The sequence below is a fragment of the Cebus imitator genome, unplaced genomic scaffold (genome assembly GCF_001604975.1).
Source record: "Cebus imitator isolate Cc_AM_T3 unplaced genomic scaffold, Cebus_imitator-1.0 Scaffold82, whole genome shotgun sequence".
Taxonomy (NCBI): Eukaryota; Metazoa; Chordata; class Mammalia; order Primates; family Cebidae; genus Cebus; species Cebus imitator.
Window position 1 is genome coordinate 5947492 of NW_016107397.1, and position 15418 is coordinate 5962909.

Genomic DNA, 15418 nt, shown 5'->3' on the forward strand with positions numbered 1-15418 from the left:
TGGATGGGTGGGTGGGTGTATGGATAGATAGGTGTGTGGATAGATGAGCAGGTGGGTGTGTGGATGGATGGGCGGCGGTGGGTAGGTGTGTGGATGGATAGGTGGGTGGGTGGCGGATCTGTGGCTGTTTAGAGAGAGTCAATCCCGTCTGAGGGAGTTTGTGAGCTAAGTAGAGGCATCGAAACCCCCTGACAGCAGCAGAGGCCCCACGGGTTCTGGGCTCAGGGCCCTGACACTCAAGTCGCAGCTTTCAGCCTCATGGCAGGATTCTTCAGGAGCTCTCACCACGCTCTGACCACGGTTCTCCAGGGGCTTTTGCAATTGTCAGAATTTGCAAGTTCTGTCACAGCCTCCTTCTGGGGCCATGTTGGCCTAGGCATAGGCAAACACAGTTGCTTCCTCTGAGCCCTGCTGAAGGTCGGTGGGCAGGGGCCAGGCAGAGCATGGGAACTGGCCCAGGACTGACCTGCCATCAGGGGGCTGTGCCCATTTGGGTGCAAAGAGAAGGGAGAACAGGGGCCGTAGAGCAGCATTTGTATCCCCAAATGTCAGCTGTAAGCCGGTGCTGTCTGCACCACACCTGTCATCCGTGAGAGGCAGCACCAGGACCTGGGCTTCTATAGAAACTGGGGAGACAGATGGGCCCTGAAACTACCTCCCAGCAGAAGGGAGGCTCCCAGGCCTAGTCCTGCAGGGCCTGCTGTAGGGGGGTGGTGGCAGAATTGGGAGGCTGAGGTCCCCAGTCTGAAGATAGCCCTCTGGACCATGAAGTGAGATGTAGTCTCCTCCAGGTAAAATGAGCCAAACAGTTCTGACACTCTGAGCATGTTGCTCCCAGTCTTAATCATTCAGTTAAGGAAAAAAGGACTGACATCTTAGACAGTTTTATGAATGGGGATTAGAGGTTTTCCCATTTATCCATTGGGACCTCCACTTCCTCTAGAGCCTGGTGTTGTGAGAGCACATTGCCACGAGGGGGCACAGGATACATGGGCTGGCTGGAGTAGCCAGAGACCCACATGCCTGAGGCTGGAGTCAGGTGGTGGGTGGGTGTCCATGAGTGGGTGGGGTTGGGGGCATCACCCCAAGCAGATGAGTGGAACAGGTGTATGCCCCAGGACCGCTGGAATCCAGGGTTTGAATTTTTTTGGCTGGAGTAGGGGCCAGGGAGTGAGATCCGGACAGTCACGGTACATGGGTCCCACCCCCCACCACACCGAGACCCCTGTGCTTGGCTGGTGTGAATGAATTGACTCGAGTGCCCTGTCCCTGAATTGCCTCCCAGGTGTGGTACAGAGAGGACGTCAGCCACTCCAACCCTGAAGGGTCCTCCTGGTCCCTGCTGGACACCCCCGGGGAGGTGGTTCAGATCAGCTGTGGGCCCCACGACCTCCTGTGGGCCACGCTCTGGGAGGGTCAGGCCCTGGTCCGGGAAGGAATCAACAGGAGCAACCCCAAAGGTGGGCAGCCCGGCCCCACCACCCGCCTACCCTGTATTGAGGAGAAGGGCGAGGGTCACTCGTTCCTTAGCCATCCAGGCTGATGGGGGCCACTTGGGGGGGGGGTTTCTTGGGGTCCCGGTAGGAAGTTCCTGGTCCATCGTGGAGCCTCCTGGATCTGAAAACGGGATCATGCACGTCTCAGTGGGAGTAAGCGTGGTCTGGGCCGTCACCAAGGACCGGAAGGTAAGACAAGGATGCCACGCCGGGTCCCTTGAAGGCTGTTTTCTGTTCTTGCGAGTGTGGTCTAAACAGCTGGGCACGATGGCTTACACCTGTAATCCCAGCACTCTGGGAGGCCAAGGCCAGAGGATCACTTGAGCCCACGAATTTTAGACCAGCCTGAGCAACATAGCAAGACCCCATCTCTACAAAAAATAATAAAAAATTAGCCAGGTGTGGTGGTCCACGCTTATGGTCCCAGCATGGGACCACAAGGGAGGCTGAGGTTGGGGGATCGTCTGAGCCCAGGAGTCAGAGACCGCAGTGAGCCGTGATCACACCACTGTACTCCAGCCTGAGTGACAGAGCAAGACCCTGTCTAAATTAAAAAGAAAACCTGGTCCGGGTGCAGTAGCTCATACCTGTAATCCCAGCATTTTGGGAGGCCGAGGCAGGCAGCTCACCTAAGGTCAGGAGTTTGAGACCAGCCTGGCCAACATGGCAAAACCCCGTTTTTACTAAAAATACAAAAAAATTAGCTGGGTGTTGTGGTGAGTACCTATAATCCTAAGCTACTTGGGAGGCTCAGGCAGAAGAATCGCTTGAACCTGGGAGGCAGAGGTTGCAGTGAGCCGAGATTGCACCACTGCCTTACAGCCTGGGCAACAAGAGCAAAACTCCATCTCAAGAAAAAACATTAATAAATAAAATAATAATAATAATAATTAAATGACAAGAATGAAACTCTGTCTCGAAAAAAGGAAAAACCCATTAGAACAAATGGGGTTTCACCATGTTTTCCAGGCTGGTCTCAAACTCCTGACCTCAGGTGATCCACCCGCCTCGGTCTACCAAAGTGCTGGGATTATAGGCATGAGCCAGTGCACCCAGCAGCATCTCAGGAATTGTAACAGCACAGGGTATCCAGTGGGTCTGAGACTGATGGCGCTTTCCCCAGGCCACCGTGGAGAATTGATAACAACAGCCCAGGTGGAATGCTGGGTGGGCTTGGGGGGTAGAGGGTGACCAGCAGCTGAATCACAGAGCCACAGGTAGTCTGGGAAAATCTGGTAGGAGTGTGTGTATTTTTACACATTGACATGAAAAAACTTACCCACCATAGGCTGGGTGTGGTGGCTCACGCCTGTAATCCCAACACTTTGGGAGGCTGAGGCGAGCGGATCATGAGGTCAGGAGATTGAGACCATCCTAGCCAACTTGGTGAAACACTTTGTCTACTAAAAATACAAAAATAAGCTGGGCGTGGTGGCAGGTACCTGTAATCCCAGCTACTTGGGAGGCTGAGGCAGGAGAATCACTTGAACTGGATAATGGGAGGTTGAACCAGGGAATGGGAGGTTTTGGTGAGCCGAGATCACACTTCTGTACTCCAGCCTGGTGACAGAAGAGTATTTCCTGAAGCACTTAGACCCAAAACAGGTGTCTAATTTTTTCTAATAATGAGGGTTTTTTTTAACTGGTTTTTCTAAATAACATTATTAAGGCCATTGTCTTTCTCAAGGACCAACTTGATTCAAATAAAGTAGCCTTTTGCAAGTATTAGGATGAAGAACGGGCAGGAAGCTGCTAGGACACGTGTGGCTGAGGCCAGGGGACCCTCAGCCCTCGTGAACAGTGCCAGGCCCAGGAGATGCAGCCGGGATGTGGGAAGAGGGACATGGACTGTGGATTGGGGCTTCCTCGCTAAATGATGTGCCCCGCTCATTTGTGGCATGAACCAAAGGATTAAATTATTCATTGGTTCTTCCTGAAACTTAAACGAACAAACCAACCTTCTGTTTCAGTGGCCCTCCAGGAAGGCATGTTTATTTCTGACTTCCCCAGGTGTGGTTCCGAAGAGGTGTCAACTCTCACAATCCCTGCGGCACCAGCTGGATTGAGATGGTTGGGGAGATGACGATGGTGAACGTGGGAATGAACGACCAGGTGTGCCCGTGGGTCCACAGCTCCTAAACAGCAGGAGTCTCAGAATGGGGGCTCCCGATACCACACAATGGCCTGGTGGCCCCTTCCCACTCCAAGAGCTCATGAGGTAGTACAGCCAGGGGTCCTAGCACCTCTGCACACTCTCAGCCTGCAGGGTCCCAGGGCCCTTACTTATCCCTGGGTCAATTTCCTAAAGTCTCTCAGAGCGGTGAGCAGGGACCTGCCCTGGCAGGGAGGGGTTCCTGGAGACTGGAAGTTTCCTTGAGAAATGTGTAGGTGAAATCAGGTGTGATGGTCGCCAAGTGAAGGATGAAACTGACCTCCTAACGTGGACTCCGAGGATGCAGCCTCTCTCTTTTTTTTTTTGAGACAGAATCTCACTCTATCACCCAGGCTGGAGTGCAGTAACATGATCATGGCTCGCTGCAATCTCCAACTTTCAGGTTCAAGCGATTCTCCTGCCTCAACCTCATGAGTAGCTGGGATTACAGGCTTGCACCACCATATCTGGCTAATTTTTGTATTGTTTGTAGAGACAGGGTTTTGCCATGTTACCCAGGCTGATCTCAAACTCCTGACCTCAAGTAATCCACCCCCCTTGGCCTCCCAAAGTTCTGGGATTACAGGCATGAGCCACCGCACCCTGTCAGTCCAGCCTGTCTTAAGCATCATCTGCACAGTTTTACAGTGTGGCCTCCTCATAGATAATGAGGATTGGGGATTTTTAAAACTCAAGGCGTGGGCTGGGTGCAGTGCCTCATACCTGTAATCTCAGTACTTTGGGCAGCTGAGGTTGGCGAATCACCTGAGGTCAGGAGTTCAAGACTAGCCTGGCCAACATGGTAACACCCCATCTGTACTGAAAAGACAAAATTAGCTGGGCCTGGTAGTGGGTGCCTGCAATCCCAGCTCCTCAGGAGGCTGAGGCAGGAGAATCATGGGAGGCCGAGGTTACAGTGAGCCGAGATTGTGCAACTGCACTCCAGCCTGTGCGACAGAGCAAGACTCTGTCTCAACAACAAAAACAAAGACAACAAAACCAGGGCCACCTCCGGGTTCACTGGGGCATCAGCTGCCACATGTAAGACGAGGAGGCAGGTGAACCTCACTTCCTAACACAGCATCCCCCAGCCCCACCGCTTCCCCTGGACCTTGTCACCTGGAAGCCCTGGGTCTGCCTGAGGTCAGGGAGACAGGACTAGGTTGAGGGTTCTCCTGAGCCCCCTTCCAGCATTTGACTTCTGTGCCCACCACATAGCTCCCCTCTTGCGCCTTCCCAGCCCACACACACATGCATGTACCCCCTGTACGTGGAGGGCCCTGCCTGCATTTTGCGCCCCCAGGAAAGGAGAGGAGCCCCCAGTCCTGCACCCAGCTTCCTCGGAGCAGCGCCTCTCTCTTGCAGGTGTGGGGCATTGGCTGTGAGGACCGAGCCGTGTACTTCCGGCAGGGCGTCACCCCCAGCGAGCTCAGCGGGAAGACCTGGAAGGCCATTGTTGTAGCCCGAGAGTGTGACCGGTCTCACTCTGGCAGCTCGTCCAGCCTCCTCAGGTGACCGGGGGCAGCAGGGTATGCAGGAGTCAGGCTGGGATGGGCTGTGTGAGCCTAGGTGGTCACGTCCAGAGGAGGCTGCCACCTGCCCCACTGAGTCCCAGGACTTGTCCCAGGCAGGAGAAAATGGGTCTTTCCACTCACAAGAGCCACAGCTCTCCTTCCTCGGTCCCACAGAAAGGAGGTCCTGGGGACAGCCTGGGGTGGCCATTAGAGGTGTTTGAGACACCCTGGGCTGCCTGCTGGTGGCAGCCCCTGGGAGCAGGTAAAGCTGGGCTGTTGTGATAGAGGCGGGGCTTAACCCCACGCAGGGCTGTCCCCTTGGTTCCGGGGGCTGAAGATCTAGGGCAGAAACAGTTTCTCTGTGGGGTAGAAGTAAAGGCCCCTCTGTCAAGGGGAAGCAAGGAGAAGAAAGAGGGTCTCTGCCTGGCCCGAAGCAGTGGTCTCAGACTCGGGCGGCAGCATCGCCTGGAGGGCTTCTTCAGACTTTGAGTTTCTGTTTGAGACTTGGCATTTCTCACCAGGCCCCGGGGCAATGCTGCTGCAGTTCAGGGGCCGAACCTGGGGGTCCCTGGGTCTAAAGAGCGTGGACAAGACCCAGCTCTGCCTGCCGGCCATGAAAACACGGGCAGGCAACTCAGCGTATGAGCAGGGGACAGCTCAGCTCCACAGTGGGAGCGTCCACATCATGGGCGTGGACGGAAATGCCACTCAGGGCCTGGGCTGTGCAGCCATCCACGTTCCCCTGTAGCTGCGACCCTCCCCTGCCCCTGGTCCAAACCCCTCTGTGCCCCAAGCCTGGTGGTCACCACCCTGTGCTGTCAGCCCAGAGGGCCAGAGAGGACGGTTGAGGCAGGTGTTTGCTCATTTATCACCTGAGGGTTTAGTCTGCTTAGCTGTCATCCAGGCTGGAGTGCAGTGGCATGATCATGGTTCACTGCGGCCTCCAACTCCTGGGCCCAAGCAGTCCTCCCACCTCAGCGTCCCAAGTAGCTGGGATTACAGGTGTTCACCACCACATCTGGCTAATTTTTGCATTTTAAGTAGAGAGACAGGGTTTCACCATCTTGGCCAGGCGGGTCTCAAACTCCTGACTTTAGGTGATCCGCCCACCTCCATCTCTCAAAGTGCTAAGATTACAGGCATGAGCGGCCACACCTGGCCAGCTGGTAGTTCTTAAACTGGAAAGCACATTAGAATCAGCTGAGAAACTTCAAAAACTACAGATGCCAAATCTTTATGACTTGGAGGTTAGTAATGGCTTCTTAGATATGACACCAAAAGCACAGGCAATGAGAAAATACAGATAAATTAGACTTCATTAAAATGAAAAACATTTGTGAATCAAAGGATATTATCAAGAGTAAAAAGTCAGTGAAAGAAAGGCAAGGCTGGGTGTAGTAGCTCGGACCTGCAATCCCAGCACTTTGGGAGGCCAGAGTGGAAGGATCGCTTGAGCCCAGGAGTAGTGAGACCCCATCTCTACAGGAATTAAGAAAAAAAAAAAAAATTAGCTGGGTGCAGTGACATGTGCCCGTGGTCCTAGCTACTTGGGCAGCAGAGGTGGAAAGATCACTTGAGCCAGGAGGTTGAAGCTGCAATGAGCCATGATCACGTCACTACGCTCTGGCCTGGGTGACAGAGAAAGACTATTTCAAAAAAAAAAAAGACAATGACAAATGCCAGTGAGAACATGGAGAAACTGGAACCCTCATACACTGCTGATAGGAATGTGAACCGGTGCAGCCGCTATGGAAAACAATTTAGCCATTCCCCAGATATTCAACAGGACTGTAGTGTGAGCCAGCAAATCCACTGCTGGGTGTATACTCAAGAGACTTGAAAACACGTGTTTTAGTCTGTTTTGTGTTGCCATAAGGGAATCCTGAGGCTGGGTTTTTATAAAGAAAAGAGATTTATGGCCGGGCACGGTGGCTTACGCCTGTAATCCCAGCACTTTGGGAGGCCAAGGTGGGCAGATCACTTGAGGTCAGGAGTCCGAGACTAGCCTGGCCAACATGGTGAAACCCCATCTCTACTAAAAATACAAAATTAGTTAGGTGTGATTGGTGCATGCCTGTAATCCTAACTACTAGGGAGACAGAGGCAGGAGAATCGCTTGAACCTGGGAGGTGGAGGTTGCAGTGAGCCTAGATCATGCCACTGCACCCAGCCTGGGCAACAGTGAGACTCGGTCTCAAAAAAAAAATACTAATTCTATACCTTCACCTTCAGACGTGTCAATGTGATTGGTCTGCAGTGTGGCCCAGGCATCAGCTCCCTGGGAAACAAGTGCTGATGTATACCTTGCATAGAGGAAGAGACAGGAGTTCAGAGAGGCTGTGACTTGCCCATGGTTCACAGGCAGTCATGGTGGAGCATGCTGGAGCTGGGCCAGCCTGACAGTGCCTGTTCTCCCTGCAAGGGAGTGATGGGTCTCCCCTGATTTGTACCCAGTGCTGGCTGCTTCTTCGGTGATGAGGTGAGGGGCAGTGGCGAGTCTGCGCCCAGCGACACCGACGCGTCCTCGGAAATCGAGAGACCAGGGCCTGGCCAGCCTCTCCCTGCAGAGCCTCTAGATGATTCCAGGAACCCCACGGGGAGCTTGGCCTCAGGCCCAGGGGCTGGCAGGACCACAGAGGATACCGTGGAGGATGCCTGCCCAGCGAAGAGCGGCAGGGAGGCCAGGCTCGACACACACCCTGGTCAGGCCTCCACTCTGGCAGAGCTGCCCTGGACCAATATTGACCTCAAGGAGCCCAAGAAAGTGCCCAGCCACTCGGCTGCCAGCTTCCCCGAGACCAACAGCCTCTCCTCACTGGGGATCCTCCCACTGGGCTTGGAGGAGCCATACGGGGCGGATGACCACCCGCTGTGGGCCTGGGTGTCGGCAGGTGGCTGCGCGGTGGAGGCTTGTGCTGTGCCCAGGTGGTTCACTGTCCAGGCAGGTAAGGTCTGCAGAGCCCAGAGGCATCACCAGGGCCAGGTGCCCTGGGGGTGTGAGATGTGGGAGGAGGCTGGGGGTGGGGTGGTGGGAGGAGGCTGGGGGTGGGGTGGGCAGGCCTGCTGTCTTCCCTGTATGCCTCAGTGTGCTCAGCAGCCCTGAACCAGACACTGGGCTCTTCTGTGGTCTCCAGAGACCAGCCCGAGGCTGTCAGGAGCTGGAAGCACAGGGGCCAGTGCCCCTTCCTCTGCCTGTAGCCCCTCCCCTGTGCTAGCTGCGGTGGCCGCTTTCCAGGCTGAATTACTGGGGGACAGCAACTTGTCCATCAGGGCGAAGGGTGGGAGGGGGCTTAACAGTGATCATAGCTTCTGAGCTATAAAGGGCTGATTTGGTGGAGGGGAATGCCACGGCTTCCTGCCCAGCTGCGGGCAGGACGGGGCCCCAGCACTGAGGCTCTGGCTGCCCTGCAGGCCTGTCCCCCTCAGTGCAGACCCTGTCCCTGTCCATCACGCCGGCCCAGACCGCCGCCTGGAGGAAGCAGATCTTCCAGCAGCTCACGGAAAGGACCAAGCGGGAGCTGGAGAACTTCAGACACTACGAGCAGGCTGTAGAGCAGGTGGGTGCCCCGTTGGCCCCCCACGCATTTTGTTTTCCAACAGTCATTCATTCAGCACCGACTGTGTACCAGGTCTGAGGTGGGGTGGAAGGAGTAGATGGATACCTCTATCCACCCATCTCCTGCCGAGATGCAGGCATAGGTAAATGAGCTCAGAGTTTCTTCATCCAACCCAAAGACTTGTTCAGGCCCCACTGTGTTCTGGGCTTGGTGGAGGCCCTGGGAACCCAGAGACGGCAGCAACCTCAGAGGGTGGTGAGTGGGAAGGAGAGGATGGCCAGGGAGGGGAGAACCACATTGTCCTCTCTCTGCTGGAGGGAACCCCAGGCACCCAGGGGTGCAGTGTGTGATTGCAAGGAGTTAACACAGAGGGCAGCCAGAGACCCCACCGCAGGGCCGACCCTGCTTCTGGTCCGCTGTCCTGTGGCAGAGTCTGGACTTCAGAGGCTCACAGTCAAGTGTGGGGGTAAGAAGGAAGTCACACAGAGCACGTGACCTGCTTCGTTCCAAGGGCCCCTGGACACAAGTAGGCTGTGGTTAGGTTTCTACCCCTGCCACTGGCTCACTCTGTGACACCAAACCAGGCATGGAGCCTCCCAAGCCTGTTACCCATGCAGAATGCCGGGTGGCAGTGCCCACTCCCCAGCTGTTTGAGAGAGAGGAGGTTGTGTGGAACGGCTCTGGCTCAGCCTGCATCTGTTGGGTGTCCAGCAGCATCACTGTTGTCATTAGTGTGGGGGAAACTGGGCTGAGAGCTGGGAATGCCCTTCCCCAGCCCTGCCTCCTCCTCTGGGCCTCCCAGCCCCGCCCTCCTCCCCTGGCACCCCGGGCCTGCCTGTGATGGTGTCCACTGCCCCGGCCTATGCAGTCGGTGTGGGTGAAGACTGGGGCGCTGCAGTGGTGGTGCGACTGGAAGCCCCATAAGTGGTTGGATGTGCGCGTGGCCCTGGAGCAGTTCACGGGGCACGACGGTGCCCGGGACAGCATCCTCTTCATCTACTACGTGGTCCATGAGGAGAAGAAGGTGCCTCGGGGCCCGCAGGAGATGGGGCCAGGGAGGGGACACAGGGCTGGGGGGCCAGGAGAGGGGTACAGAAATAGGGGTGCCCAGGGGATGCATACAGAAACGGGAGTACTGAGGGGAGGGGTACAGAAATGGGGATACTCAGGATGGGTACACACATGGGGGTGCTCAGGGGAGGGATACAGAAATGAGGGTGCTCAGGGGGGAACAGATATGGGGTGCTCAGGGGAGAAGCACATAAATGGGGGTGCCCAGGGCAGGGGTACAGAAATGGGGGTACTGAGAGGATGGGTACACACATGGGGGTACTCGGGAGGGGTACAGAAATGGAGGTACCCAGGGGAGGGGTACAGAAATAAGTGCCAAGGGAAGGGGCAGGGCTAGGCATGCCAGCAGAGAGGGTCCCCCAGGGCCAGGGTCCCAGGATAAAGTGCAGTGGGGATCACCATTCGGAAGCCCTGGGTGACAGCCCTGCTGGGCGCCTGCTTTGTAAACAGTACATCCACATGTTCCTGAATGAGGTGACAGCACTGGTCCCCGTGCTGAATGAGACCAAGCACTCCTTTGCCCTGTACACCCCCGAGCGGACTCGGCAGAGGTGGCCGGTGCGTCTGGCTGCTGCCACCGAGCAGGACATGAATGACTGGGTGAGTGGATGGTGGTCCCCTCGGTCTGGGGAGAGGGACAGCCACGGTGGGGCAGCCTGGCCTGGTCTGCTCCCCTGTGACCGGCACTGTGCCATGCCAGCTCGCCTTGCTCAGCCTGTCCTGCTGCGAGAGCCGGAAGGTGCAGGGCCGCCCGTCCCCGCAGGCCATCTGGTCTGTCACCTGCAAGGGGGACATCTTCGTGAGCGAGCCCAGCCTGGACCTGGAGGCCCATGAGCACCCCCTGCCCTGCGACCAGATGTGAGTGGGCTGCATCCTGGGTGGGATCTGGGGCCAACCTTAACCCAGGGGACCCAGAGGACTGGAGTCCACACATGGCCAAGCGTCTCGCTGACCAGCCAGAGGCATGCCCACTGGTTCCCAGGCCCTAATTCCCCCTGGATCTGTACAAGGACCCCAAGATGGTGACCCAGAAGCCCCACTGGGCCCAGGGTGTGTCAGTGCTACCCAGCAGCCTCTGAGTATCAGGAGAAATGTGGAGTGCAGGTGAGGGGCTCAGTTCTCTACCACAGAGGGCTTCCAGGCCAGGGCAAAGCAGCCAGACCAGCGTGGGCGACATACTCATCTCTACAAAAAAATAAATAATAAATAAAAAAATTAGCAAGGCATAGTGTCATGCACGTGTAGTCCCAGCTACTCGGGGGGGCTGAGGTGGAAAGATCGCTTGAGCCCAGGAGTTCAAGGCTGCAGTGAGCTGTGATCACACCCCACGCCATGGCACTTCAGCCTGGGCAACACAGTGAGACCCTGTCTCAGAAAAAAAAAAAAGCCACAGAGGGGGAATGAGGTTCCCTGGGGAGATGGAACTGAGTCCTGAGGAGGAGGGTCTGGCAGGTGATACGGGGTCTATAGTTCTGTCTCTTGTGGGTCAGAGAGGCTGCCCCAGGGGGTGTCCCCAAACTGACGAGGGCCTGGGCTTCATTACCCATGGGCACCAGAGCTGGGGACATAGTGAGCCAGAAGCTCCGGCCGCAGCAGGGGACAGCAGTATCCTATCAGAGGATTCAGACCGCCTCTGGTGACAGTGACAGTGGCAGGGCCTCGGCTGCAGGAGGCCTGCCCAGGAGGCCACGCTGTGGCGGTGCCACATCCCAGTGACACCCTGGAAGCCCAAGGGCCATGCTGTCACTCATACAGAGGATTAGACATCACCTCCAGCTCTGGGCTGTGACATTCAAGCCTGGCTGCACCTGCCACTGTGGCCAGCCTGTTCCCCTAGGTCCCAGACCCCAAGGGGCCCTGTGAAACACGCCACTGGCCTCATCCCCCTCCATGTCACCCTGGGGATGAGGTGGGTGGCTTCTGGAAGACTCCTAGCCTGTGGGGAGGCTCTGACCTGCACAGCCCTAGTGCCAAGACCCTGCACCTCTCATGGGCTGGGTCTCTTTGGCGTCAGTTAATATGAAAGCGGAGGTCAGGCAGAGTGGACGGTCTGTGCTTGGAGACTGAGGGCTGGGAAAATACCAGGACCATGGGAGGCCACGGAACAAAAGGGTGGCGGGCAGGTTGAAGAGTGGGGCCCGAGGGGTTTCTAACTTCCCTCTTCCATCCTTCCAGGTTCTGGCGGCAGATGGGAGGCCACCTGCGGGTGGTAGAGGCCAACAGCCGGGGCGTGGTGTGGGGCCTTGGCTATGACCACACGGCCTGGGTGTACACAGGCGGCTATGGAGGCGGCTGCTTCCAAGGTGAGCTCGGCTCGCAGCCCCGCTCAGAGCCTTCCTGGGTATTCTTCCCTCTAATCCCCATCTGGGTTCCCTGCCCAAGGCCAGGGCCCCTGTCCCAGTGTTCACACTTGGCTAACAGCTGGCTGACAGGTGACCTTCACCACTGCCAGCCTCCACCCAGGATTGTCCCTCCCAGGACCCACCCGAGCTGAGTTCCTTGAAGGTTCCAGAGAGGCGGTGGCCAGGGCCCACCAGCAGATCCAGCTCCTCATTTTCAGACAAGGTCCCAGGGCATTAGGGTTCTTCCTTCAGGGTGAGCACTTGCTGATCTGTGGGCTTCCTGATTTCTAGGAGCCAGGGTCCCTCTGTTCCTACTGGAAAAGGAAGGCAGAAACAGACACTGAAATGGGACGTTCCAGGCCACAGCTCACATGTCCCACAGTGGGGAGCAGCTAACCCCAGGGAACTGTAGTCCCCTGAGACCCCAGGAACGCATATCTGATCAGGCTTTCCAGCTTCCCCATGTGCGAGGCAGGAATTATTTCTCTTCATTTTACAAGTGAGGAAGCTGGGACTCATAGAGGTCACGTTGATGGTCCCAGGTGCCTTTGGTCAGAATGAGCTAGGTGGGCCTCGTGTCTCCCCAGTGCTAAGTAGGAAGGCAAGGTGGGAAGAGGTGTAACCAAGAGCACAGCGAGAGGTGGGGGTGCTGGCGGGGTGTGGATGGGAGGTGAAATGCACTGCAAGCTGTTCTCATCGAGGTTGTACAATCCCAGAATAATCACGGTCCCACAGGGGAGAAACCCAAGTCGGGCCGGCCCCGTGAGATAAGCTCGATAGGCCTGTTTGCCCCTCTCCCCTGACCTGGCTCCAGCCTGTCTTCCCCACCTCTCTGTGGGAATCTGTGCTTCAGAGGGGAAGTCAAAATCCCAGTTGGGGGCGATGTGGCCTTTGTCCCAGCAGCCACCTCTCCCCACAGGCCTGGCCAGCAGCACCAGTAACATCTACACACAGTCGGACGTGAAGTGTGTGCACATCTATGAGAACCAGCGCTGGAACCCCGTCACAGGCTACACCAGCAGGTAAGTGGCACAGGTAGCCAGCTAGGGTGCTACCTGGCACAGGCCTGAGTCCTGGCAAAAATGGGACAACAACGTCCACCGTAGCATGGAGTTCAGTGGAGCCTGGTGTCAGGCCTCCAGCAGGAAACTAACCGGATCTTATCGCTCACTGACATTTTCTTTTTTTTTGCTTGAGTCTTTTTTTTGAGACAGAGTCTCGCTCTGGCTGGAGTGCAGTGGCACGATCTCAGCTCACAGCAACCTCTGCCTCCTGGGTGCAAACAATTCTCCTGCCTTAGCCTCCTGAGTAGCCGGGATTACAGTCGCCCACCACCATCCTTGGCTAATTTTTTGTAATTTTAGTAGAGACAAGGCTTCACTATGTTGGCCAGTCTGGTGTCAAACCCCTGACCTCAAGTGATCTGCCCACCTTGGCATCCCAAAGTGCTAGGATTACAGGCATGAGCCACCATGTCTGGCCGAAAGTCTCTATGTGGACAGAGTTTCTACCTCCAAGAAATTTATGTAATTCCTTCGTAATAAGATTCTATTCCTGATTCAAGCACCCAAGATAGAAGAAAGAAAGGTTTTGTACTTTTCTATACTGGAGTTTTGACATCTTTTACTAGACGGTATTTCATATTTTGGGGCGCTACTATAAGTGGAAGATTCAAACTTTTAAATTTTTTTTTTTAACTTTTTGAGTTTGTCTAAAGAAATGCGATTGGTTTTCTCTCATGCTTTTTTTTTTTTTTCTTTTTTTGGAGACAGAATGAGACTCTGTCACCCAGGCTGGAGTGCAGTGGCACAATCTTGGCCCACTGCAGCCTCTGCCTCCCAGGTTCAAGCAATTCTCCTACCTCAGCCTCCCAAGTAGCTGGGATTACAGGCACACACCACTATGCTCAGCTGATTTTTGTATTTTTAGTAAAGACAGGGTTTCACCATGTTGGCCAGGCTGGTCTTGAACTCCTAAACTTCCAAGGCCTGCCTCAGCCTCCCAAAGTGTTGAGATTACAGGCATGAGGCACCGCGCCCAGCTTCCGCTCCTGCTTTTTCCAAATTGACAAAATAAACACTAAGTGATAGAAATAACAAACTCTGACAACTCTAATCTCACCAGCCAAAGACAACAACTGTAATTAGCATGTAGAGTGTGGCCTTCTGACCATCCCTGTGTGTGCCTGTTGGGGGCAGACAAGGCCAGACACAGGGAAGGGGTTCTGTGGCCTCTCCGTTCTATACCCAGGGTAGACCCAGTGTATCTGGCCTTACTCTCTTAGATGCCTTGACCATATGTGACCTTTTCGCGTTCTATGGAACCATTTGAAGGATGTCTCTGTGTGTAAATATTTGTGTGTCTGTGTGTTTACCCCAATAAATCAAGGGATTTGAGATTTTCAAATATTTGACAGACATCGCCAAAATATTTCAATCCTGAAAACCTCCACCTCAACTGTGGGCAGTGTCCACACAGCCTGGCAACACGCTTGGATCTCAGCCCCCTCCCCACATCCTCCTCAGACCTTATGGAGAACAGGGCAGGGCTGTGCACCACATCTGTTTCAGAGAGGACTGACCGAGGGCCACAGCTGGAAATCACAAATGCATGCCCCAGCCGTGGTCTCCAGGTATCTCAGCCTCACAGCCGCCCCCAAAACCACCCCATGTGCTGCTTCCTGTCACTCTAGTGTCTTGTGGTGGCCGTAATAAAGCACCACAAACCACGTGGTTTGAACAAGAGAAGCGTGGCCATGTGTGGTGACTCACACCCGCAATCCCAATGCTTTGGGAGGCTTAGGAGGAGGGATTGCTTGAACCCAGGAGTTTGAGATCAGCCTGGGCAACAAAGAAAGACTCTATCTCTACAAGAAATTTAAAAATAAATTAGCCAGGCGTGGTGGCATGTGTCTGTAGTCCTAGCCGCTCAGGAGGCTGAGGTAGGAGGATCACTTTGAGCCCAGGAATTCGAGGCTGCAGTGAGCTGTGATCATGCCACTGCACTCCAGCCTGGGTGACAAAGTGACAACCTGTCGGGGGGGGGCGGGGAAGAAAGAAACAAGGAGAGAAAGAGGAAAAAAAAAGGAGAAAGAAAAGAAAAGAAAGAAAGAGAAAAAGCGAGAAAGGCAAAGAAGGAGACAGAAAGGAAGAAAAGAAAGGAAGAAAGAGAAAGGAAGGAGAGAGGGAAGGAAGGGAAGAGAGGGGAGAGGAGGGAGGGAAGGAAGGAGGGAGGGAAGGAAGGAGGGAGGGAAGGAAGGAGGGAGGGAAGGAAGGAGGGAGGGAAG

At 55.4% G+C, this 15418-nt stretch overlaps 1 protein-coding gene across 3 annotated transcripts in view; it reads left to right on the forward strand.

The window, feature by feature from the left end:
- Nucleotides 1-15418, forward strand: part of TECPR1 (tectonin beta-propeller repeat containing 1) — a 37719-nt gene that overhangs the window by 12067 nt on the left and 10234 nt on the right. For 2 of the 3 annotated variants that reach the window (XM_017533716.1, XM_017533713.2), the window contains 11 exons: nucleotides 1286-1460; nucleotides 1585-1685; nucleotides 3507-3608; nucleotides 5014-5159; nucleotides 7617-8107; nucleotides 8574-8719; nucleotides 9588-9743; nucleotides 10241-10390; nucleotides 10491-10648; nucleotides 11966-12093; nucleotides 13052-13154. In XM_017533716.1, the coding sequence (XP_017389205.1) occupies nucleotides 1286-1460; nucleotides 1585-1685; nucleotides 3507-3608; nucleotides 5014-5159; nucleotides 7617-8107; nucleotides 8574-8719; nucleotides 9588-9743; nucleotides 10241-10390; nucleotides 10491-10648; nucleotides 11966-12093; nucleotides 13052-13154 (1856 nt within the window). The remainder of the gene's footprint in view (nucleotides 1-1285; nucleotides 1461-1584; nucleotides 1686-3506; nucleotides 3609-5013; nucleotides 5160-7616; nucleotides 8108-8573; nucleotides 8720-9587; nucleotides 9744-10240; nucleotides 10391-10490; nucleotides 10649-11965; nucleotides 12094-13051; nucleotides 13155-15418) is intronic. The other variant, XM_017533714.2, reaches the window with a different exon arrangement.